Source organism: Mastigoproctus giganteus, chromosome 6 (genome assembly GCF_048544385.1).
Source record: "Mastigoproctus giganteus isolate SK-2022 chromosome 6, ASM4854438v1, whole genome shotgun sequence".
Lineage (NCBI taxonomy): Eukaryota > Metazoa > Arthropoda > Arachnida > Uropygi > Thelyphonidae > Mastigoproctus > Mastigoproctus giganteus.
In genome coordinates, this window is record NC_143580.1 from 60,855,036 (window position 1) to 60,882,096 (window position 27,061).

General features: G+C 37.4%; 2 protein-coding genes across 2 annotated transcripts; one reads left to right on the forward strand and one right to left on the reverse strand.

Annotated features, from left to right (window-relative positions):
- The first annotated feature begins 1,116 nt into the window (after window positions 1-1,116).
- Window positions 1,117-7,800, forward strand: LOC150084340 (epoxide hydrolase 1-like). The gene is made up of 6 exons (XM_090376188.1): window positions 1,117-1,160; window positions 5,016-5,145; window positions 5,963-6,237; window positions 6,350-6,515; window positions 6,764-6,890; window positions 7,479-7,800. Exons 1-6 carry the CDS (start codon window positions 1,149-1,151, stop codon window positions 7,798-7,800), a joined length of 1,032 nt encoding a protein of 343 aa, XP_090232314.1. The 5' UTR covers window positions 1,117-1,148.
- Window positions 7,801-10,337: 2,537 nt separating this feature from the next.
- On the reverse strand, window positions 10,338-26,794 carry LOC150084341 (uncharacterized). The gene is made up of 3 exons (XM_090375180.1): window positions 26,678-26,794; window positions 14,298-15,016; window positions 10,338-10,978 (listed from the first exon to the last, which is right to left on the reverse strand). The coding sequence occupies exon 2, from the start codon at window positions 15,000-15,002 to the stop codon at window positions 14,298-14,300; it is 705 nt and encodes a 234-aa protein (XP_090231306.1). The 5' UTR covers window positions 15,003-15,016; window positions 26,678-26,794; the 3' UTR covers window positions 10,338-10,978.
- Between the last annotated feature and the right edge of the window lie 267 nt (window positions 26,795-27,061).

Consider the following 27,061-nt stretch of genomic DNA (forward strand, 5'->3'; position numbering starts at 1 on the left):
ATAAATAAAACATCCGTGTCATCTGTGTAATAATCTTAATAAACTGATGACGATCAGACCTATAAAACTACTGTACGAATACACTACATGATAAAAAGTATTCGGACATGCCACATCCAATAATATTTTGTTTATGAGATCTCCATCAATGTCTCAGTAATGACTTCTGTGTTTACAATCCGATTAAAACAAAAGCTTTCTACGCTGTAAGTCATTATGAATGTGAATCTGAGTCGACTCGCCTATAGAGCCGGCCCTGAGATAAGTGATGTGTGATAATGTATTCAACTGGGAAATAAATTCAATTATTATCCAACTTATACTGACTAAAGTCAGTATAAGTTGAATAATAATTGAATTTATTCAATTCCTCAGCGAATATGTCATTTCTTGAATAATATCTGAAGCCTCGAATATCCTAAGTTTACTATAATATGCTCAAGTCACTGAAATGTAAACTTTTTTGTTATTTAATGAATAATTAGACATTTTCTGACTTCTATTTTTTCACGTTTGGACTTTCATAAATTGCTGAAAGAATCTCTTTAGTGACCTTACTCTTGAAGTCACTAAAAGTAAGCATATAATCGTGTTATTATGGATAGCTTTCAGGGTCCACGGTGGCATGCTGGTTGCGTGCGTGCCCTCCGAGTGGAAGGACTTGGGTTCGAATCCAGTCAAGGCGGTTGGAAAGATTTTCCGTGTCTGTTTCCTCTCGGTGCTGAGTTAGTCGGTCTCAGGCCGTGGACGTGAGGTTTCCTCCGGGTACTCCGGTTTCCCCTCACCAGCCGAAAACCGACCAAAGTACGCGCAGTTTAGAGCCCCTTACACGGGAAAAAGGTGCCTTGAAAATATTAATATACCCCGTTTTTGGGGTATATTAAGTTTTCAAGGCATCTATACAGGAGCTACCCCAGTCGGGTAAGGGGTAGTTCCTTGCTCCTCGTGTTTTTAGTGGGAAAGCATATTTGCTTTAAGTATGTAAGTGGCGCCATCTCTTGACAACGTAGTGAAAGAAGCACCCATAATCCACGGGAATAAATTCTAGTACACGAGCCATTATGTGTCTGTTTTCAACTTAGCCACACGCCATAGTTTGAAATCCTTTTTTTTTTTCAATCGATCGTATCCCCCAGCATGTTTAAAAAATGAAAATACAGGTAAGTGTAATTTTTTTATTAATTCGCATGTCTCTAACAGATATCGCTTTAAGCATTTCAAAATTTCTTTATAATTACTTCTTAACTTAGCGGAAACTATGGTATTATTGTTGGAGACCACTTTTAGTCTCCAACTTTTATAAAAAGCTCATAAAATTACTTTTCAATATTAGTTGAAATATTCATTTTTTTTCAGCCTGAAACTTGATAAAACGAAGTTAAACAGCTTAGAATTTCACTGACAGTTGACTTTGTGAAATGCATTGGCCAAATTGTAATTTCCGGTTTTGAAAAATAGTAGAAGTTATTTGAACGACTTAATTTATGATATGATTATGTGAGCTCGTGCCAAAGAACAAAACATAACTTGCAGCTAGGTGAATTCAAAATATTTAAGAATTTGTATTGTAGCAAATAGCATTATTTCCAGTTCGTTGAATACATGTAACACCACATTTATCTTGCTGGGGATATTATAGCTGTTCACCCCCCTACCTGTTCTACCTCTCTCCTCCACAATTTCAGTGTCCTTTAAGAATTCTTCAGGTATACACGGGAATAAAATGTAGACCAATCTAATGTACACAAGATCGGACAAATAGTCCATATACCATTCTATCAAATCGACCACACAGTTAAAAATCACTTTATTTAAAAATAAATACCATATTTTAGTGGATTTGAAACCTCGTGCTTTGCCATGCAAATAGCAAAGCACGAGGACATCAAGTTTCGAATCACGCGATACTGTTAGAATCTCATGTGTAAAGTTAAAACGGTTTGGACGTAAAATGGTGCAAGGTACGTGATAGTTTTTCAGCTAATAAGATTAGCTTAAATTACAGTCTGGTTATTTTATGAAGGTAAGAAGATTCGCTTTGTGATTTTAATTTAACAGCTGTTTTAGAAAGTTTTGCTGAGCTAAGAATGGTAGCTTTGTATACAAAATTGCGATCAGGACTCGTCTTTACCGAAATTACTTTAAGTCAAAAAATATTCATGGGGTAGAGCTGATTAATGCAATGATTTTATCGTTCACAGCAAGAGTTGCCCTCATATTGTACTATTTGCAAACAAATGGCATCGCTGTAGGTTAATCTGTTCTTTATTTATGAAGAATGGATTTATAATTCATGCCTTTTATGAAGCTCAGACATTATATGAATGTTATATAGTTACAGCCCGTGATTAAACTTGTGGAGCAATGGATGAGCTTAGTTTTTCGTACTCTTTCCCAATTTAAAACCAGTGGTAAGGTGGGGGTTACCCTTTTGGTGCTGGTTTAAAATCAGGAAACGATTCCTTTACCGCAAAGATCCATGGGTAAGCTTTATTCTGAAGTTTAAGCCACACGGGGCTAGGTGCTCTTTGGGTTTGTGGGGGGGGGGGAAGTAGTTATTGGCCGCTTCTGGTATTACGAGATATATTACAAACTTAAAGGAAACTGTCGATTAAAAATATCTCGAAGGCTACCAGGCTTCATCTCCCCACCCCCAAGTGAAGGAATTAAAAAAAAAAACCTAATTGATTTGATTTATAGTTTTAAACAGTAAGGTTGTTTTAATTTGTTCACAGAAGCCAATAACAAAGTAATGCAATCAACCTTGCATAATCCGGATATTAGGCCTTCTGGCTCTTTTAAGACATTATCTTGAATGGTTCCTCCCCTACTAGGCTCAATTATTCTCCTGTGAAAGCTATGTCCCCCCATATAATCTACATTGTAATTATGCAGCAATGTTAAAATTTTATTGTAATAGGTATCTTAAAATGGTTTGCTGCAGTTATCAAAAGCAACTCAATGAGTTTTTTTCTCATGCGGTTGGCAGCCGTGATCCGAGCTAGCATTGAGACAGTGCAGGACAAAACAACGTGCGCGTTTTGGCTATGGGATACCAAATCTCCAGTGACTGTTAAGAGAAGTTTTCAACGGGATTTCCGGAAAAATCAATGAGGCGAAACAATTTGAAGAAACCGACAGTGTGCTGCACTAGAAAGGAGCAGGTAGGCTTAGTGTATCTGCAGAAACAGTTTCGGAAATTCTGGAACCCAAGATTATAAAATATATCCACAGGGTAAGCCTGCAGCTGCAGACACCGCAAGCAACATTCCCAAGAGATTGAAACTTCATGCTTACAAAAGTGAAAATCGTCCATAAAATTAATTCGGGGACAAACCACAACGACAGGAATTCGCTGTTCACATTCTTGAGCCCAGAACTATTTGGAAAATGTCGTTTTCGGGGATGAATCGACATTCCACCTGGCTGGTAAAGTTAAGACAGTTGTCGCATATGAGGATCTGAAAATCTACTCATTTCATGAATACGAGCGTGTTGGTCCCAAATCATTGAGCGCTGGCCTTCAACCAGGTGATTGGGCAATTTTTCTTCCACGAAAAAAAAAAAAAACACACTGAATTCCAAAAATTCCCTACGTATGCAGCCACGTACGTATCATCACACTGGAGCTTGCATGTGCACGATTTCCTCAATGAAAAAATTACCTAACCGATGAACTCACCAGAATGGTCCTATTTCATGGCCTCCACGTTCCCGGATATCACACCTATGGATTCCTTTGTGTACAGCTAAATAAGGTGTATACAAAAAAAAAAGTTAACTTCACAGAGTTGAACAAGCATCGACTTGAATGTCTCAAGAGATACTTCAAACATTTTGAATGACATCGAGTACAGTCTTATCATTTTGCGCACTACCAAAGGTGACCATTTGAAGGTTTACTGAATTGGCGTTGTGGTAAGAAATTCTTTGATTTGCTTTATTAAGTGTAGCAAACCATTTTCCAATACAATAAAATTAAAAGGTGAATAGTTTGTAGACACCCTCTAGATATGAACTCTATTAATAAATCAGTTGAAATTTGATTCGCATATTTGCTGCTATTTTTTAATTGGTTCTGACGCCCATCCGTGCGAATCTGAAGAGGGTTATTTATTGTACCTTTATTGACATATTCTTCTTTTTGAAATGATGTTGTTCTTACATGATTTTACGGTTATCTTACCTAAAAGTAACTTTAAATTGTGATTAATAATACACCGAGTGATCACTGAATTATAACCACCGTTCGCACGGATAACAGCCGCTATTTGCCTAGGCACTGATTCCATGTGTCTGAAGACGTCCGTAGGGGTATGCTGCCTTCAAGGCTCTCCAGTGTCGAAATATATGACGGTTACGTGTCCATACGCCTCACTTCTCGTTCCAGAACATCCCATAGGTTTAAGTTGGGTGAAACCTTAATTCCACGTTGCATTTTTTTTCTCGGACAGAAACGGGACCTTCAAGATAATACGACGTGGAAAGGGTGCACGTGATCTCCTAAGAGCTGCCGGTAGATCTCTCCAGTGAAACGTTTGTCCATACGCACCAGGTATCTTAGTTCTTGATAGTGGCACTGTGCACTCGAAGGAATCCGACGGCGTGTTGCACCAGGTATTTGGATTCAGGCGACCAGCACACTCATTTCCAGTCCTCCAGTGTCCAACCAGCGCGTTTTTGACACCACAGCATTCGCCGTCGACGACGATCAGCGGTAAAGAGAGGATGTCTCTTGAATCATCTGCTATGTAACTCCATACATCGGAAAGTGTGGCGCATCCTCATTTGGGATACTGTTCTTGCATTCCCCATATTGTACTTTATCACGTTGACTTGCACGACCAGATGCAAATTACCACTGCTCTAGCATACGGATGGGGTAATCGAAATTCAGTGATCACTCAGTGTGTATTATAGTATTTTTAATATAAATGTGTTTATAATTTATAGTTTTATTTGTATGTAATGACTTAATTAACTGACTGCTTATTTTCTCCTTCCTGGGCTTTTAGATGGATGTGAAATTCGTCATTTTGTTTTTACTTGGCATAGTCCACGCCTTGGTCGTAACAATTATCATCCTTCCGGAAGAACTCTATTCCGTGCCAACAGTTACTGAAGATTCTAGGAAAAATGGTTCAGGTAACTTAAAAGAAAAGAAAAGAAAAATATTTGAACCCGTGAAAGTTTCTTGTTTTGAGGTTTAATTAAGAAAACTAGTAACTGAACCATAATTCTGAAATGTCAGGCACAAATATGATAGTACGATATGTATTAAAGTGAATGTCAGTGGCTGAATCTATCAACTTGTGAAGTAAATCTCCATGAGTTGCCCCAATATTATTAATAAATAGCATTACTTATCACTACACCACCACCGTATTGCCTAGGTGCCAGCAAAACTTGTTGCTCCCTAGGAATATTGATAAACTCAAAAAGTTAAATAGAAGCTAAGGTGATATCAATCCACTAGTGGATGCCATTCGCGTTTATCTGACTATCAGATTGACCTGAACTAAAGTTCGCGTTTAGAATTGGAACTAGTCCATAACTGAGAGACGCTCCCAGACCCTGACACCTCCTTCCAACTTCACAGATGGAAACGAAATGTGAGCAAAGAGATTACATTTTGTTTGTAAATGTGATCTTTATACATAGTTTTGATCAACCCTTCCTCAGAGCAACTGAGGTAATAAGCTGGAGTTATGTGGTACTATCTAAAAGAACACCGCGATGTCATATGAATAAGAATTTGCTCACCAATAACAAGATTACAGCATGCTGCAATACAACATATATTCTAACTGATATGAGCAAGATAAATCCCACTTCTAAGCATTGTGAAGAAGTCCAATATTCATTACCACTTCTTTTAAACAAATTTAAATTCAATTTCAAACTCTTATTTTGTTCTGTAATATCCCATTGATTTGTTTCAGTTAGGACATTTTTCTCACAGGTGTTGCCAACCACCAGCATGATGAATGCGTTATTCCACCAGCAGTAAAATTACCAAACGAACTGCAACCCCGCTTTAGAATTGGAAGACTGTCCAATCCAGCAGAAGTTCCAGCAGTAAAATATGGATTTAATTATAAGCATCTAAAACAGGTTAATGAGTACTGGGAGATGGAAGCAAAAAAGAAAACGGCTTTTCCTCAGTTTACTACTGAAATTGAGGGCCTCAAAATCAGTTATCTTCACGCCAAACCAAATGATGTAAATCTTGAAAAGGTAAGATGCATTTTGACTGAAGTTTAATATCGAAAAGTGCAAAAACTGCTTTTCTACTCCCAGGCTATTGGACAATTTTAGGTTGGTAATTTTTTGTTTATCCATCCTACAGGTCCATGTCGTCCCTCTGTTGTTTATCCATGGAGGACCAGAACCACCAGTGGAATTCTACGCAGCGATTCCATATCTTACAGAATATCGAAATCAGTGTATTGCTTTCGAGGTCATCTGCCCATCGATTCCAGGATTTGGATTCTCAGAGGCACCTAGTAAATCTGGTAAGTTTTTTTTTTAATTTACTGAAAATCACTCTGCAAACTTTGAGCTTGTAATTGTTATATGGTTGATTGGAGGAATGAATTGGCAATATGGCGGATGTGCAGAAAATATCATTTCTCCATCAGTCAATTAATCGAAACTATTAAAATACTGTACTGGAACTGCTGTAATTGTCTGCTACAACAGTAATATTTTTGCATAATAATTATTGAAAATGAGGTAAAATTAGGAATTTTTTTACGTTAAGGATTTTCGGCGGTGGATACAGTTCGCATCTTCTTGAAGTTGATGTTACGTCTTGGCCACAATAACTTTTATATACATGGAAGAGGATGGGGGACAACTATCACTGCCATGATGATCGGGATGAAGAGGTCAGTGTAATGTTTTTCGAAAATTATTCCTTTTTTTTGTTATTAGCTTTATAATTCCTTGCCAGCAACACTATCATAATGAATTAAACATTTTCGTGTGGTCCAGCTGCCTACAGAAAACAGATTCGGTACCATTAATCTACAGACTGCTATTGACTCTTCAAAGTATTCTTCACCCTTATATACCCATAGAATTCTTAAGCAACCTTGGAGTGACAGATAATTTTTTACCTAAAACAATATTTCAAGGTCATTTCGAAATGAATTCGTTATAATTCAATATTCCAGATTTATTACAAATTTCTGTTATACGTAAAAAAAAAAAAAAAATATCCAACTTGACTAAAATTAAATTAATTTGCTTTAGATTTTTTTAACTTGTTGAGGTCAGTTTCTAACTGAATGTATAATCCAGGATTTGGACCAATAATAATGGAGAAGAGCTGTAAATGGGTTGCGTGATATTTTGAACTACACCATTGGAGAAAATCGTCATTTTCCTGAATGTGTGAAGTCATTCAATTTGTAGAATATTCCTTGTGAATAAAATATATACTAATTCATGTATTTTTCCAAATGATCTTCCAGAGGTTCTCAAACGGTCCCATATGCAGTTGCAGGTTTTCAAAAGGCATTGCTTAAAGTTTTGAAATATCCCGAAAATACTAAAAGCGATAATGTTGTTCAATGTATTCCCATTCATCGAGGATTATCCTCTTCGGGGATGGAGGAGGCTGCTTTACTTGCAGAATGCTTTCGGTCGTTCGTGAAGGAATCATTCAAGAGGAAAGTAATTCCGGATATCGTCTTCTCGTTTTTGGAGAAATGTCTCGAAATAAAAATATTTCCAAACAGCGTCCGGTCGTTTATAGAGAAATTTATCATAAAGAAAAATAATTGCGCCCCTTGACACGAGATTCAACGAACGTGAGGCCTCATTGATGCATTTTTTTTAAGGGTGTATACGTGAATTTCAATTTAACTCTTGAATAAAAACTATCATAAAATATTGTTTTGTATGAAGAATTTCCATTTGTAATATATTTATTTCAAATTTCATAAAGCATTGTCAAAGATATTTGATTAATGTTGCTATACGCTACCTCCATAAGATGCTTATCAAAATACGTTTCTGTGGATTAATGCTTATTGGGAAAGAGGAAATGAGATTCATCTGTCATGACTAGTAACTTTACAAACTTACAAGTGTCACTCTTAGGATGTTTTATATATTTTAAATGGTCTCACGCATTCAACAAAACGAAACCGAAAAATATTTCATCTTTTGTCATATACAAGTTGCAACAAGATTGATCGTTTGGTTTTCCACAAGTACTGTGTCCATCATAACTTAAACGATAAGATAAAGTTCAGTTTTATTTTTGCGAATTTCATTTTAAAAGTCGAACATAAAGTTTACTTAGCAAACAGGAGCTAAAAATAACATTTGACGAGCTTTTGGTCTCCTTTGCGCAAATGAAAACTTTCACGCTGCAATCGATAACAAGTGTGCTTACAGGAAATAAAAATATTGTTCATAATGAACTTGGATTTTGGCACTGAAAAGAACGTTTAGATTTACTCGACATTTTAATGAGTCGCGCAGCACGTTTCATTCTTTTAGGAAAGTCTAAACTTTCCTCATTAAAGTTAAATAAACGACGTCATTCTTTCGCATGAAGTTGTATATACAAGGTGGGTGGCCATAAAGTACTTTCCCACATTTAAAATTACTAGGTAGAGCGTAGAATACGGCGAATTTACGGACACGTACCCCCTCATAGCATTAGTTGCCTTGGAGCTTATACAAAAACGCCTAACAACTAAGTGTTCTGTTATCTTTTTCATCTAACTGTTGGATCTTCCAAGAGAAATAATTGTAAGAAGAGTTCCTTGAAAATGGTCAGCTGTTTGTTGCTTCAAGAAGAAATGAATGCAGGGGGGGCGGTCCGAAGTAATTTGCTCGACAATCATTCTCGGAGTTTCTTTATTTCTTTCTTTATGACTTCGAGGAAAACAAAATTATAATCACGCCTCGTTAACTTCCTTAATTACAAGACACTGGTTACTTATTATTTTTTTTTTTACCCTTCTGAATTCGTTGTGAGGATGATATGAATCTAGTTCCTGCTGTGCGTGTGAAGATTGCAGAAGGGAGAATAAAATTATAGCTTTTCTAGGCTGCTGAACAACTGATATTCATAACGAAAATCCCTCTGTTTCATTAAGAGGTTTTCCCCTAATCATTTTCACTAAAAAAGGAATTAGAAAGCAGGTAGGGCAAACTTACTATCCTGCTCATTATGTGACAGTTTTCAAACTGAAAAACAGCAGTTGTTGACTTTACTGTGCATCGATATTTTTGATCATACTGACCTATGGTAAGTTGGGATGCCAACTTACCATAGGTCAGTATGATATAGCCCAACTGAAAACCCCCCAAATTATTTTGGGGTTTTTTCAGTTCCACAAAACTCCACAAATTATTGTGGAGACTTCTGTTCACTCTTCTTTCAGGAAATAAATCAGACCTTAGTACCCATCACAGATAGGTAAACCACCCTTAGGAATTTATAGCCATTGCTATGGGGGACTATTCCAGAGGGTATTTAAACGTTTCTGTAACATACCCGATATATTTTTGAGGATGTTGTTCTGCTGCTGTGTCTTGGATGTGATTCCATTTTCTCCTCGGTATTTATTCGATAATAACCAATGTTTAATGGAAAATGCCTTCACCAGTGACGAGTTTATATGGGTTGTTGGGCGTTTTTAATTTTGGTGTGTGGTTTGACATTCACGCTGGAGGCAGCGATGCACGAGTTGAACCGGTAAAAGAGAACCCAGTGTTTTTGACACCTTGATAAATAGCATTGGTTAGATGACACCATCTTTTTTTTTCACTTTGATCGAGTCTCTGTCTTTACGTTAACTCCAAGAAGTTTTAGTTTTTAAACTCATTACTTTACAAAGTTCAACGTCAAGCTTTCAGAACTTGAGGTAGTTGTCTGTGTCAGTTGGTTTGCAAAACTGGAAGTACGAGTTTTAACCCAACTTTCTATGATCTTCGATGTTGCTTGAGCAGCGAACCATTTAATCTTTTGGGTTTGTTTTCTCTGACAAAGTTTGGAACTTCTTAAGTCCTTTTCAAGCAAGGCTTAGTTTGACTGATCTCAGGAGGGAGTATGGTTTTATCTCGTGAGTTATTCCGTGTTCATACGCATCTAAGTAATAATTTGATCACTCTATAAAAGCAACATATTTCCGTTATTAATGAAATACTCCGATTTAAATCACACTGTTCTTAAGATAAAATAAAGACGCACATCACTTCAGTATAGATAACTTTTATTGATTCAAGGCATGATACACTTACAAAAACACGAAATGTAACTGCTGAACTGGAAAAAGAAAATTAACATTTATTATTATTTTTTTAACCTCAGGAACGTTACACTTTGAAAGAATAATCATTACCATTCAAAATCCACTGGGTTTACTGGTGTCTTCTCTTTTAATTTGGACTGGAAGATGTCGATATCGTACTATTCCAAGTGTGAATATCGCTTATTAAAATTTGTTGGGTCGAGAATGATGCTTTGCTGCATTTAAAGCGCTCTACGTCACTGATGACAGACGTTCGGTTAACAGTCTTTCACCTAAGGTTTTTCGTCGAAAGTGGACAGTGTCTTTTTTTTTTTTAAGCACGCTGGTGTACATAACGCCAATAAAAGACCGGTTTCCTTAACGAAGGATTAAAATATCAATAGTACGAAGAAATATTTTTTTTTATTAAGAAATTTGCTGTGATTCTTACCAGCTTAAACACAAAATTTAATTAGAAACCCTGGCTCTACTACGCATAGTAATCAGGACACAAGTAAACAAATCCTTAATGTTTGGGATCATTTACAATTTATTGAACAGTTGCCTTTTGTTCGCCATTCATTGCTCAATACTTCTTGGAAGGTTCATTGCTTGAAGCTCCATTAAAAGTAGCCTTTATCATTTCGATCTTGAAGTCCTTCTGTCTTCAATCGCAACGGCCTTTTTGTGTATCCAGAAGCTTTCCATTATGGTGTGTATTCCTGCAAAGAAAACAGCAAGTTGAGGGTGTTGCATTATCAGTGTTTGTTCAGAGAGAGATCACAGAGTCTTACATAAAATTATAATTACTTTCGAGATTTAAAGATAGAATAGGTTATTGTCCGTTGTATAAGGCAATGGTTAAGCCACATCTTGAGTACTGCATACAAGTTTGGAAACCTCATTTTAGGAAAGAAGTGGATCTGTTGGAACGTGTGCAGAGTAGAGCAACAGGATTAGTGAGGTTGCCGAAAGTGGTGCTCTTACCAAGAAAGGCTTCCTTTCTTTAAATTTAAGTTTCTGGAAAATAGGCACGTGTTGAGGTAACCTAATTGAAATGTTTAAGGTCTTAAATGGATTGAATGCGGATGGCATCTGTTTAAGTTCTTAAATGGATTAAGTAAATTGAATGCGGTTGGCATCCCTGCTCTTCGTCGGACAACCACATAATGGGGCATAAATTTAAATGGAGAAAAAAAAGAAGATTGCAAGATAAATGTGCGGAAATTTGTTTTTAGTCGACTGTGGTTGATTACTGTGGAAGAGGGAAGTTTGAATAAATTCAAGGAAGAATTATTAGAACGGATGGACAAGTGACTAGTTTTTTTTTTTTGTTGATGTCCTCTTAATTTCCTTTTGCAATTTTTCCAACAGATCAATGTTAGAATGCGGTTTCCTAATGCGGAATAATCATCTCTTTGGCCCTACTAAAAAGTTCCTGCATATCATTGACAGAACTTCAGGAGCTATTCGAACAGTCTGTCTCCACTGCTCAGAGGATTTCGTATTCTGTTCAATTACCTTTCGGTTTTTTACTTCCAGCTGCCGTTTGCAGTCCACCTAATTCTCCTTGAAGTAGCGTAACCCTGATTAATGTCATTAACCACATTTGTATTATCAATAACAATAACGATTTCAAATCCGACCCCGGTGGTACCCAACTATGAAGAGAAGTGTCCATTAATAACCACTATCTCATGCTATTTAACTTTTCTTTATCCATAGTAACGGTTAAATAGTAGGCTAAATTTGTTCCTAATGCCAAACTGTTTCAATTTTTGCTGCGCTCAAAAATTGAAATGTTTATGTTTTGATATTGTCACGTGGGACAATATCTAAACGTTCAGTAGAGTCTTAAGTATATGATGCCGAAAATGTCAACAGTATTCTTTGCATTCAGTTCCTTTGTGACGACCTCATATTGGTCATTACGATCCATCATCGTTCCTGTTGTAGGTTCTTCCATCTGCTTCACGCGTTAACACTACTGTGGTTGAGTTGGATTTCGGAATACGTTTGTGTAACGTACCAAGAGGGAAATAAGATTTTCCCTGTATAAAAGTTCTACAAGAAAAATTCCAATTTAGAGGACTCCAACAATCCCCTGACATTGGTACAAAGATTCTAAATCGGGCAGTCAAGTCTTTTTACCTTATGTCAGCAGTTTTCTTGCCCTTGTTGTACCATGGTCAGCGATTTCAAGTTCATCGTTCAATTTCTTCGTGATACTAGTTGGTATCATCGTTCCATCTCTCTTGCCAGATAATGATGGTTTTGATATCGTTTGATAAATTATGCCGCATATTTTCAATGGAATTTTCTTGAGGAGGCAATAGCTTAGACCTCTGATTGTCACCTCGGGATCTACAGGCAGTTAACCAGTCCTTGCCTAGAAGGCTGGTATGGATACTGTACCACGTGCTCGGGAGATCATAAAAGTAGGTCGCAGGGTAGAGTGATGATGTTTCAGACCGGTGGGATCCTCCACAAGATAGAAAAGATCACATAAACAAAGGCTGCAATTTGGTTGTTGTCGTATGTTTTTGTTAACTAGTCATCGATCAACAGATTCTAGCAGAAAGAGCCTTCAGGGCAACCCTCAGGAGTAACTTTTATTATAGTATATTTTGTTTCCAATTACTGTCCTTACGGATAAGTAATAATTCTGGTGAGAGGTTCATTTATATGAACCTGTAGAGTAGTATGCTTTTGAAGCTCAAGGAGTCGAGGTCACCTTCAAAGTGGGTTAGCATTTTTCATGTGACTCTGAGGAGAGAAGCCATTGAAGTACTTTTCTTCCAACTTAAGCGGTAAGGAAATTGGCCTGGGTAATTTTAGTGTTATCAAGAGTTCTTCACCGAGGCTTGAATTACATATGTCTAGTAGAAACTTTAGAAATTTATTCTAAAACAATCATCATCTTCTGCTCAATTCGGTCGTGACCGGGACATTATTTCTTTCTGATTTTTCGATATTCATCTCTTGTTGGGTAAACTTGTGTTTCTCTACCAAGATGTAGTTGATGGCTTGTTATGAATTCTCGAGGTAAATTTCGGACTCTTCAACCAAACAGTGGGAAGAATCAGGGCAGACTTGATAAATTTTAAGTAGAATATCGATGATAACGGGGGGGGGGGTCGCCCACTTCTGTTGTTATTGGTTTCAAATATTTACTAAAAAACTTTTTATTCTTAAAAGGTGACATCTATTGCGTGAAAACTGTACTTGTTAACGAAGAATGCTTACTTTCGTTAGCTCAAGAATATTTTAAACCTATATAATGATAATATATAAGTCTTCACTGCAATCCTGTGAATTCCAAAAAGCGATATTGCTGAAAGAATTCTATAAACTGTTTCAGCTGAGCAACTATAAGAGGATTAAACCTGATTAGTGCGTGGTTTTTTCTTTCTTATCATGGCTTATTATTTATCCGAGGCTAACTACTTTTGAGGAAAAAAGAACGAAATATTGACAATGATGCAGAGCCAACCATTATCATGTTCGTGTTGTCATGACGACGCCATCAAAATTGAGAGAAAGGTATCTCTAGAATCCTGTCGACTTTATAAAACTAAACATGAATTATGCACGCAGATTAAACTTTAATCCAGTCTATACGAGAGCTGTTCATAAGATGACCAGGATTCCATAAAATAACTTGGAATTTAGGTCAGCATTTCTGTAATCTTTCTTAATTTTTTTTCTGCCCTCTTAACTCGGTGCTCATACCACAATCTCTTTCATCTCCTTTTTTTCTCCTCGTCACATGGGGTGAAATCAGGGTGTGTGGAACGCACATGATAGTATGAAAACCTTCAATTGGTCAACGCTGTTTGGAACTTAAGTAGAATCCGATTATCTGGATTCAAGAAACGTCTGTTTAGTTCCGAGTTAAGCAAATAACAGTTTAAACAATTGACAGTACCATTCTTGAAAAAGACAATTTTTTTCATTAAAGAATCCTAATCTTTCTTAAAACAGCTCTCGTATTTTGAGGTTTCATTTAAACCAAAATGCTGTAGCAAGCTTTAGCCTTACCTAAATATGTCTTTTGTCGAATCGAGGATGCCCATGCCATCTATAAAGATTCATAAGGTTTCCCGTCTTGCTGTTGGAGAAATCCGTCCTCTTCCCTAGGTTTTTAAGGAATTCTGCGTTGGCTTGAATTTGATTTTTGTTCTGCACCATCCTCCTTCGAGCCATATCCAGCAGCATCCGTTGTCGAAGAACATCTAGTGGATTGACGATCGACAAGGATGGACCTTGACGCTTAGAGCTCTCCGGTTTTCTCACATTCATCTCAGAATTCTCGACAGATTCGTTGGGTTCCGATGAAGTGAGCATGTTCATTATGTGATCCCCTTCTGGCAAGTCTTCAGCCTTGCCAGCCATCGGTGAACCTTCGCGTTCCAAGCGGGCATGGAGTAGCCTCGTTTCCAACTTCGGATCGTTGAAATCACCGGCGGAGTTCTCGTACAACACATCTTTAAGAATGTCATCTGGCGACATCGCAGAGTGGAAGTAGTTTAACGACTCATACGGCTGACGGGGGATGTTTTTACCGCTGTCATCGTCTTTGCTCGAATCGGAAGGGAAGAGATCCCACGGGACTGCCTTTGGATCGGTTCCTCTGATCTTAGCAACGTTGAAACTTTCGCCTGGATAGAGTTCCAAAGAGAAGGACATGACTCCAGAGTTCACCAGCAGAACGATAACAAGCCCGAAAAGCGAACACCCGCACATTATCTTTTGACAACCTGAAAAATAAGATCAAGAAATGGTTTACGGTATTAGCGTTATAGCTTGAATAAACTTGAATTTATTGACAATTTTGAAGTGTCTTTCCTGAGATCGCAACTTCATTACAAAGATAAATACGCGAGTTCTTGGTGAGCGCAACTTGAAGTTTCTTAGAGGAAACGCTAATTAAATATAAACTGTCTCAGTACAACAGGCTTTCAATAAATTAGCTATCAGTAGCCTGGAAGCTGCTCTTCTACTTTGACAGCATCCACTGAATGGAAATCAGAATCTTGTCTGTTGATTGCAATATCACATTTCAGGGTAAATGCTTGCCGATAAAACCCTCCCTGTTAATGAACTGGACGCCTTCCTAATGAGAATTCTAACTTCACGCTCAGTATAAAACGTTTAATGATCGTATTTACCTGTCAAGTGGAAATTCTTCTAGCCGTCACGTTGTTGAAACAAATCTGGTTCAATAATATCCCCCTCTTGTGCGAATGTAGCGTTTGCTTACCTTATCTCTTAAATGGTGGCACTCATTATATCTTCAAAGCCTATTATTGATAGGCGTGGATTAAATGGAAGTTGGTCACGATGACTGTAAACGCGTGACCTTATGAGCTTTGTGTGTTTATCAGCCACTCTGTAAGAGTGGGCTGTGATCTAAAAGAGAGAAATGAGAAGTCTGTAGGAATATATACCGATTTGCTCCATACGATTTTATCTTCTTCTGAAACTCTTGCTTTTCATCCTGTAAACGGACCAGGAGGATACAGGAATAAAAGCAGACTGGATAAGGTTCTGAACCATGTTAGACGAAGACGAGAAGAAGAATTTCATCCTGACTGTATCCTGATTCTGCCTCTCACATACAGGAATTGTTCATCTTGAATTTGTGAAAAGTTGGTGGATGTTGAGGTGTGGGAAGACGGACATAGATTCCCCATAATGAGCTCTAATTGTGTGTGGGTAAATTACTTCCACAATTAGAGATCACTATGGGGATGTTTCCAATTGCATTTTTCAGGACGATTCTACTCCATGTCATTGAATCAAAAACCTCAAGTACTACTTCAAAAAAATTATCAAAGTTTTTAAATTTATGAAACTGAGCATTGTATCTGGAATAAATGTAATTTTCGCTGTCCACACTTTCAAAAATGGTTGAAGGATAAATCATCTCAATCCAATTTAAAATCGTTAAAAACGTAATCACTTAGATTGCAGTTCTACCTTTCTTTCGTAAAATAAAAATGGTCGATTCGTATTTTTATTCTTCCCAAGACATCGATTTTATTGCTATTCGCGAAAATATTCCGCGCACGCGTATTGATCGCTTATATTCGATTTGAAATGGAAGTGCAATGTCTTAAGTGCGTTATCGATTCCCTTAACAAGATCTTGTTGGGACATATCTGTATTAAAGTACTTCCTGCGTATCGAAGTTTTGATGTTCTTGAAAATATTTTAGTTGGTCAGATACTGGAAGTGTTTTGCAAGTAATTTGACTTTCTGTGTTTGGTTATGTTGAATCCAATACATTGCCGATTTGAACTGATTTATTTTTTGGATTCGTACTTTTGTTTTTTTTAATTCTTATTAGTCAGTGTAAAAAAATCCGGTTTGTTGGGAGTTCGTGTCTGTGCTTTTATGTACTTCTACATTCGGTGATGTTCGGATATAATATGGTATGTGACATCTGCTAAGAGCATGAAATAGAGAATTATTCCCCAGAGACCAAGGGCATTCGATTGGAAATGGCTAATGGAAGGATTTTTTTTTGTATATCGAGGAAGCTAGATAAAACATGTTGACACTGGAGTGTGAAAATTCGTTGGCTTGGGACTGTTGGATGGAAATATGGCGTTAATCTGACATTTCCTTGTCGAATAATGCGCAAACAACAAAATATACTTCCATTTGTGTACAGTAACTCGAAATTTAATGACAAAATAATCTGGCCAAATTTCTATTGGTTAGATATTAATGAAATTTGGAGTGGCTCAACAGATATTTCTAAAAGATCCAAATATAAAATTTCATTAAGAGTCGAATTATTAGTTGCGTACGGACAGACGTGGTGGATGCATGCATTTCTTTAGAGAGGTGGAAAATAATTCTCTTAACGCCTTGCAAAATGAACTTAAGCAGAAGAATAAGTTTAAGAATTACAAAAAACAACTTATGATTTTTTAATTTAATCCATAAAATATTTAATCACCAATTTTAACTAAATATAATTAACATCATAGCAATTAAATAGATGGTTTTTTTTTTTTACCGAGTAAGTTCCATCCCGTCCTAGACAGAAGTACCTTTATGGGGTTCTTTAAGGGTTAGTCGGTTTCGGGAGAAGTAAGATGGTTTTTCATCCCAAGAAAAAACAGACAGACCGACTATAGCATTAAAAGATATATGACGCCTCATGGTCTTAATTTCCTTTGAGAAAATATTTAAAAAAATATCGAAAACGACTAGAGAAATATACAACCCATGCTGGAGACTGGATCGCGCTACGGTTGGGAAAAAATCCTTTAAAAGTTATTCCCATCGAAAGGGTATTTAAACCACATTGATAACCGTTTGACATTTTGGTAAAAAATCTCGAGTAGTCCGTTTAAAAATTGCACTTTTTAAACAAGTTTTGGTTGTTGTATTTAAAATTGGTGGAGTCCCCTCTTTTGTAAGATGAAGGGGATCGCAGAAGACTTCTTAAAAAAGCCGAAAGTAATCTATAGAAAAAGTTAAAATAAGAAATGCCGACCTTCTTAAGAAAACTATACGGGTAAAGAAAGCGAGTTGTATTGAATATGAAATGTTTTCTACCATTAATTAATTTGAAATTTTCAAAGTAAGTGGTTTCAAAGTTTCATTAATTAGATAGAATATTTCAAAACTTTTGTGGCGAATTGAAGGGTCTTATTTGAGTTTGCTTTTGTTTCGTCCCTTCCCCCCCTATTTTTATTCAACAGAGCAATTAGTGAAAGATAGAATACGAGTGTGCCTTTTTTGATGCGTAATTGGAAGGCGCTCCAGCTAATGACTCTCGGATCTTAATCTTATTTTAGACTTGGATGAGGGATAAAAACCCTAAAACTGCAATATAAATAGTCGTTTCCATTACGCGAACTCGCGCTTCTCTTTAGAAAACATTGCTATTTATTTGAAGTGTAGCACTGAGGCAACCTGTAAATTATTGCTCTTTGTTTATTTATCCAAGTATCTTAATGTTATACAGGCCTTGTACATCTGAAGCGTATTAGCTCTCAAGTACGCATGTGTGAACGTCGACGCCTTTGCATATCTGATATTTAGAAAATATATTTGACTGCACGTGATATATGCCCAATCGCCTCGTTCGCCTTAGCGTAAACCCTGCATAACAAACACCAATTCCTTTGAAAAAAAAAAAACAAATGTGATACACCAGAGGTAATCCCTTCGTCCGGTGAGTATGATTTTTTCCTCTTTTCCTCTAGGGCTTTCAGTGTACTTCAATCTTGAGGGATAAGAGGGCTATTTATATTTTCCACCGCAGTTAAATTTTCTTTCAAAGGCAGAGAGGCTCGTGATGTGGAAAAACTCGGTTGACTGGGAAAATAAGGAAATAAAGAAACGTGAGTAGAGTTAGACCGAAAAGTTTAATGGACTCTTTGATGGCAGTGGAGTATAAACAGGAGAAAATAAGAAGGGTCGAGGAGGACGGAGTTTAAAAACCGTCTTTAATACGGCCGCTTTAAACTCATTTTAAGAAGAAATGCATTTAAGTATTTTCATGGTGTGTTTTTGCTTGCAGTTACGCAAACAAGAGATGTCCCAGATGACTGGAAATAACTTCACTGTTTCCTTGAGAGGAACTTTCTTATTAGTCAAGATGCCCCGACTCTGCTTTAATTCTCTTGTCCTTTAAAACAAACGTTAAGAAGGTGTCTCTTCCAGTTTTATTTGGAAACTCCAGCCATAAATTTTGAAGTTAGAACCCCTCTTAAATTTATTAGTTGCATTCGAAATTAGGTGACTAACCGACTCTCTTTTTCTGAAGTATTAAAACAAGACACAGAAGAGGGGATAAAAGAAAAAGGTAACTTTTAGAGGTCGGTGAAAGGTCACCTTAAATATTAATCCAAGTAGTAACTTTTTCCTTCAACAGTAAAGGAGTTTTGTGTGTGTATGGTTTTATTACTTGAGGTATGCGTGATCAAATTATTTTTAAAACTATTCGTGGACTTTGAGAGAAAAATTGAAATAAAAAAAAAAAGCATGCCACCGGGAAAGAGATTTTTTAGATATTATAGCGTAAATGGCAGCTGGGTTGGGGATGATCCTTTTCTTAGATACGAGATGTGGCTATTAAATAACGAGGCAGCCATTGCACACCAAAGACACAGGGGTTGACCTTGAGCCTTTCTTTAGTTGCCTGCCAAGTCACGCTCATTCGCTTTGCAGTGAGCCAGGTTTTCATTACCTTGTGTTTTTTCAGTTTGCAGTAAAAATGACTGACAGGAATCGAACAAAGAGGCAAAGAACCTCAAATTAACACCAAATTAAAAGTCGAGTTGTTACTTCATACTGCTTGGATGGCATAAAAGATTTTTAGAAGGAAGAGAGAATGTAGAAGGCGGTGAACGAGCAGGATCCGGCATCCATGAAAATGTGGACCGGGTAAGGACATTGATTAGAAGTGATCGTCGTTTTGTAAGAACCCATTCTTACAACTATTAATAATAATAATTTTATATCTTTTGGAAAATTATTAATGTTTTAAACAGACGGCATTCAGCAAATTGCTTACGCTCTCACTCTATTCGTTTCAGTAGAGAGCGGATTAGCGTAGCAGCAAGGAGGGGCTGTTCGAAACGAAGCTATACAATAGGAGTGCCAGTTTGAAGCAGTTCTTGTTGACGGTAAGTAGGCCGGAAGTGGCACTATGGAAGAAAGGGTTCGGACTCCAAAAAAGGGGAAGATCTTAGAGCTCGTTGTGTGGGACGACACGGAGTGCGCTCTTAAAAATTTCAAGGGCGGTGACGAAAGGGATAAGTAGACGTGGATGTTTCGACGAAATTTCTTAGCGTCCGGATGTCCTCGCTACAAATAAGGGAGCTCTTCCTACCAGAACGTGGGCCGAGACAATGGAATGAGAAATGTGCGGATGAAGATGGAGAAATAGTAAATGATTGGTCGAGAAAAAAGGGCAGAGAGAGAGAGGAACAAAAAGGTGATGGAGAGCAGGAGTAAAATGAGAGGAGAGCGACAGAGAGAGAAATTTTTTTGGGAGGTGAGGGAATTGTCAACGGAGAGTTTTGGTAATGGCAGTTTAGTGGGTAGTGATAACAGAGAAAGGGGAAGTGATTGAGGAAAGAAAATGAGATCGAGCTTCTAACGGATGGCTAAAGCAGCAGCCCTGGAGAAAAGTCTTTGTGCGCCTAGTGGGTCAACAGAGGCCAAGCCCAGAGAGACGACCGCCGAAAAGGACCGGAAAACTCATCCAGGTAGAAGGAGAAGAGTGCAAGTAAGTTTGTTTAGAAAATTTTGCCAACGGAAACTGTACTATAAAGAAATAAACGGGAGAGAAATGAATAGGACAATTAGAGGAGATTTGTACAGAAATGAACACTATATTGTAAGAGGTAGAAGGAGAGAGCGTGAGTGCTACTATTCTGTAATCATATATATATATGATTACAGAATAGCAAAAGTTGTTGGAGGGTATGAAATTCGTAGGAAGAAAGAGAAAATGTGGACATCATATGTATAGTAATAACAGAGTTGTGAGGAATTGATATCATGAATTGTTTAATGTGTGTAAAATATTTTGTATAAAACAGTGAAATTAATTGTTGCTATCATATGCTTCGTCTTTGGGGAGTGACACCACAGCGTTGTAACAAGAATTGTCCAGGCAAAGGGAAGCTAAATTAAAATTCCTCAGTACTTGGATCTTCTGATTAACAAAAAATAAAAAGGGAAAGAAAATTAATGGAGTTAATTTACTAAGCAGTAGATAGCTTGTGGGCCTTGGAAGGGAGGTGAGGACTCTCTGTTTCATAATAAAAATTAAAGCAACAGCCGAGTGAGGTTCCAAGGTAGCTGGAAGCTAATATTGTATACACAGTTCCCACAGTTTAAGCATCAGAACTCATTATGGACAAAGAAACAGTTGACAAATTTAGGCTTGAGAAAAGTGTGCGCCAAGATGATGCCAGAAATTTGGAATGAAGATCAAAGGATGAGAAGACGCCAAGTGGATGTTTTGAAAACAAAATTGAAGATGATCCAGACTTTCTGAGGACTGTGATTAGTTGCGATGAAAGTTGGCTATTCCAGTACGACCCAGAAACTAAAAGACAGTCAATGAAGTGGAAAACAAAACAATCCCTCAAAGCAATGTCAAAATTAAAAAAACATGAAAGTCATGCTTCTTGTTTTTTCTTCGATATTAGGAATTATTATGGCTGAACGCTTTCCATTGAAGTTCTGAAAAGGCTGTGTAAAATTCGAAGAAACAGACTTGATTTGTAGAAGGATGGTTGGGTGCTCTTCTACACAACGCTCTCTCTGTTCGTTAATTTCTGGTAAATAAAAACGAATCCCTGTATGTGAACATACATCCTGCTCGCTAGACCTAGCCCCTTGTGACTCTTTTCTCTTTCCTAAGCTGAAAAGTGAACTTAAGGGAACACATTTTCAGTCCATCGAGTCATATTTACTGAGAACATCCCTGGGTCGCCTTTGAAGTCATGACTACATCATTAGGAAAATCCTTTTGCACAAAGAAGGACTTCATATGACTGAACAATATAGGACGGGAAATTCTCCCCACATAACTCCTCTCATGTCCTCAGCAATTAAGTTCTTTTCTCTCAAATGGCGCAACATGAAGAGGATAATGAATTTGCAGTCCGTGGTGATTCTTCCATCTGCTGTGAACTCTGTCATAAATTGATTCCTGTCAGAGGACAGTTGCGTATTTTTGGGATGAAAATACCAGGTAATTTCAAACAAACAGTTAAGAATCGACAATCCATGAGCGGTGGGGGAACAAGGAGGATGAAGATCAATGTAGTACAGCTGACAGTCTGATATTGTTAATATAAGATCTGAGAATTTAATCTTTGCAGTTCTTTCTAGAAAGAGTGCAAGTGGCAAGTCTTTCCTGGTAAAAAAAAATCCACCCAACTTATTTTCAGATGCTAAAAATAAAAATGAACTGCTACAGGACAACAGAAAGGCACGAAGCTGTCTCTTTGTTCGAAGACTTTTATGGCCTCTGAACTATATAGCGTATTATAGTGAGATTATTACTAGCAGCAAGCAACCCTACCAGTGTGACGAAAGTGAAGATGTCTATTGATACGACATTGTTGTCACGGTAACAGCAATTGGAATGGACAATATTGCAGCCGAAGACAAAGAGGTCGTTATTAAGTACCAATTTGATCGGACATCTCCGAAAAGACGAGCGAATTTCCAGTTGTCTATTGTAAACACCATGCTGTACGACGAATTTGCAGAAATGGTGGATGCGACAAGTTAAGGGTTTTATTTCGTTGAATATATATATTTTTTACAACCTCGTAAAACGCATTCTTATAACCTCTACCACCTTTAAATTAATGGAGCTTTTAAGACTTCCAGAATCTTACGAATCCTTGCTGTACCAATTTTCCTTCTCTCCCATTTACGATTTTAGCCGCCTTTTAGATTTCTGACCACTTAAGAATCTTTCCTATATCGAATGGCTTCTGTTTTCTAAAGATTTTTCCAAGATTCTGCAGGATTTCCGGGTACTCCAGGGTTTCCTTCTTTCTAGACGTCTTCATTTAGATACGTCCCTCTTCAATTTTCTGTTTTCATTCTAGGATATTTTTGACAATGCTGTTGTAAGTCTTCTGCCGTTCTGTTATTTTGCGTCAGGATTTTATTTAATTTTTCCCTCTTCGCAATTTCTTAGGAATTAAGTATTTTATTGTTCCAGCTGCACTGTGAACACCTTTCTTTCAGTTATTCCTAAAGCAAGCCTTCTGAAAATGTATGCATCGAAGTGCCCTATGCTGTCGCTCATGTGCCAGGGGTGAGATTCCATTCCTTTTAATAGTTGGTAATTGGGCGAGGGTTGTTTTTAAAGAGAATAAGAACAATGTTTTATTTGGATTTTAATTGTAAAAAGACATCCATAATGAACTTTGTCCACATATGGAATCCTTTTATGTTGTCTTGTATAGAACATTGCACACCTTCAACACTATGTGGACCAAACCAAAATGGCTGCCCTACTTGATTATGTCTTGAGCATTTCTTGTCACTCCTTCGAAATAAAATGAAATTGTAAAAATTAGATTCTGCGCATGTTGCTGGCTTAAATCAGAAATGCGTTCTGTAATGCGGGATTTTAGGTAAAATCTCAAAGAGAAGTCCGGCAATAGCATCATTCATTCCCTAAAGTATTTTTAAATCAGACTGGGAAAATAAGGGCTTCCACCGAAGGAACAGATAGCATTTCAAAGTACGGCGTGTTCAAAAAGTAACGCAACCAATGAGGGGGGCAAAACTTATATAAGGTTACTTTATGTTACTTTATGTGCATTAGAGAAATGGTTGAAAGAGTGATCATTATATTCGTCCGATGAGTATCCACTGCGGATCCTGCTATGGAGCACTCGGGTCTGTCCATATGACATCATCTGAATGATGGACTGCGAACGAAGATAATTTGAAGATGTCTTGGACTACTTATTGGTGGCCATAATCTATTTCAAATCATCTGTCAGTGAAAGACTTCAAGGGAGGGATCAGTCGCATTCTTTGGACACTCGTTAAACAAATAAGATTGGACTTAACAGGCAGCAAAATTATTGGCGAAAGTTCAGTGGCGATGAACCTTGAACCAAGGTATAACGGAATACTATCTTAACTACTGATGCATCTGAAAACCAACAGTGTAATTCAACATCATCTAGGAAATCTTGTGGTGCTGTTAATTAGTGCCATTTACCTTCAACGTCCGGTTAATTCGTTTTTGCTATGTGCACTTTGTATCTAGTGATCTACGACACTCCGTGCCCAAAGGTACGTTTCCCAATATTTCGCACACGACTGTAGGCCAATGTAAACCACATGCACAAATAAAATTGCTTTTTCTGTACACACAATGCAAAGTAGGTATTGCACCCTTCGGTCAGAAGAATGTATTCATGAAGTGCAATGTTTAAACTCGAGATTTAAAATAAAGCATTGTGCACACAACAGTTACAGTAAAATGATATCGTGGTTACATTTGCCTGTATCATAAGAAAACTATTAGAAAAGGAATCGCGGAGAAAAAGAAATTATCGAATGATGAGGAAAATAAATGTTCATTGAGGTTAATCGAAACAGCAAATAGACTCAAAACAAATTGCCGGTCTCGTTTGGAGAGGACAGCAGACTCATTTTTAAGATGAGCTGAAGGAAACTCGTTTTAAAAGCGACCATAAGAGTGGTGGAATCGAGTTTCCCTCTCTCATTAGTTTGGATATAAAAATGACAACGACCGTGATGGAGGCTAATATGCAGAGACTTGAAATGCAATTTTAAGTATTGAGAAAGGTAATCAGTGATGGGTAGTTTTGTTTCTCAAACACAACAAATGTATAAACAATATCGAATTTTTTGTTATTATTATAGAAATTTCCCATATGGAGATGTGAATATTGCTTCATAATCAAATAATGGTGGAATAGCGATCTGTACAAAGACGATCCTTGCAGTTTTGGGATGAAATTGGATGAGGGAGAGAAAATGATCAGACCTAATGTTCTGAGTGTTTTCGATGCAAAGGCAGACATGTGATTGTTAGATTAAAAAACAAGCCTCGGGTTTGAATCCTACGCAGTATGAAAGCACTACCATGGAGATAATTACAGAATGGCTGGTGATTAAATTTCAGTTATCGCCAAAAAAGCAAATATCATTAATAAAATTTAAAAAAAATGAGTCCAACGAAGATCCTTGTGGTGCTTCTGATTTTAAATCTATTATTCAAAATGTTATATCGAAGTACAGAATAAAATCTGACCAGATTAAAAAAAAAAAACCGCATTCTACACTTGCGTATCCTACATGAAATAGCGATATTGTCTAAATTTAGATATCACCAAAAATTAAAAACTTGGAAGTATCTTTATCCCAGAGGCTGATATCTGATATTTTTAGTACATAATATTTTCATATGGCGGGTGTCCAGTAGCACACGCTCTTTGAGTAGACCTGGATTCAACCCCCCCCTCGACTGTTAAATACGGTTGATCTGCCAACCGCAATGGACCAGCGTGGCAGATTATGGTCCTTTTCCCTCAACAATTCTTGTTGAGGAGGCTTCCATCTTGCGGTGGATTGATAATGGCTGCTGCTGACCTTACCTTTATTTTCATGTGGGACGATGTATACTGTATATATGGCTCTCACAGTACGCAAATTAGTGACCATCTGATTACTTTTAAGTGTTAAAATGGCTGAATGATGCAAGGAAGCAAACTATTTCTGCATCTGCAAAAAACCAAAATAAAGAAATATCGCCAAAAAGTGGCTTATAATGCGCTTCGGACTTTGCCAAACTCTCTTCCTCGGCCACTCGCAAGTTCCAAGCTTCTTAAACGCGCAATTATCACCTGATTTTTTTCTGCAGTTAATTCGTATTGACAAGCGAATACATTGGATTTGTCTTTTTTTTTTTGTTCCGAAGTTCCAAACACTGGGGGAGACGCTGATGGCAGATATTACGCGTTAATTAAAAATAATAAGAGACACTTTAGCTGGACGCTTCGGACCGAACTGTGTGGCTTCTGTAAAAATAATTCGCCGTGTTTGATGTAGGTTTGTTCGAGTAATAACATCCTCCCGATGTCTGCTTAATTATTTTTCAAGCGGCTGACGCGTATTCTCCGCGCGATTAGCTGCTTTATTAACCGACTGGAGAAAAGCAGTCTGGTTTTGAACTTAAAATGATAAACTGCCTACTCGGCTGCCAACTGACATCCCATTTAAGCTGGGGACATTTGCACCCTGTGACGTTTTTGAGGGGCAATGAGTTTTTATTTATCACTCTCAAAATAATTAACTTTTGTCGCCATATTTGATACTTTGGAAGGTTTCAGTTAGCTTGAAATGTTAAAATACATGAAGGTGTCCTCCAGACCACCCCCATTTGGCAATAAGGGTTGGTGAACTGTTAAGAAATCAAGCTGTCACTGTAATTGTGACAGTATGATTTATCCGATATCAGAATTCGCTCTTAAGCTGTCAAGTACTTTCGTGATCAGTTATCATTAGCCCAGGGATTCAGTTGCACTGTCCATGAGACCAAGATTTCTTTTTTTGGGGTGAAATAGATCTTTCCTCCAATTTAACGATAAATTGAGTTCTATTATCAATGCGTTGAGCTATTCAATGGTTCTGATTGGACTAGTGAACCCCAGCATCTCATTTAATAAATACGAGTGGAATATTTACCAATTCATTAAAGTTTTGTGGTCTTTTAAACAACCCTAAAATATATAAATTCGTTGGTTTTAGTCACATTGTTAATTACAATATCTGGAGGGCATCAGAACAATAGTTGCGAGGGGATTTTGGGAGCAAATTATCCATCGAAATGCTAAGGAAGAAACTGGATAAATCTGTAAGCGCTCACTTACCTTGGATAAGTCTTGAATACTTAAAAGATGTCGATGGTTTTGGAGAAATAGGCTTTAGCAGAGCGGACACCTGTAGCTGGGACTGCGCTGCGTTGCAAAGAGTAGTCCGGCGATGCACACAGTGAATGGGATAAGGAGAGAGAATCGGCCGTTTATAAGATGCTTCACGAAATGCTAGTTACGAGTGTAGGCGTCAGGCCGACGCGCGTGCGCCAAGCATTGATTCTTTCAATAAATCGGAAGGAAGTGGGGGATAAGGGGAAAGAAATGCATACTGACACTATATAAAACAGAAACAGCCACGTAATAGAAAATTCTAGAAAGGGATCAACAGCTTTCTCCGATATCAAAAATAGTTGGTTGAAGAGAGATGACTCTTCTTTC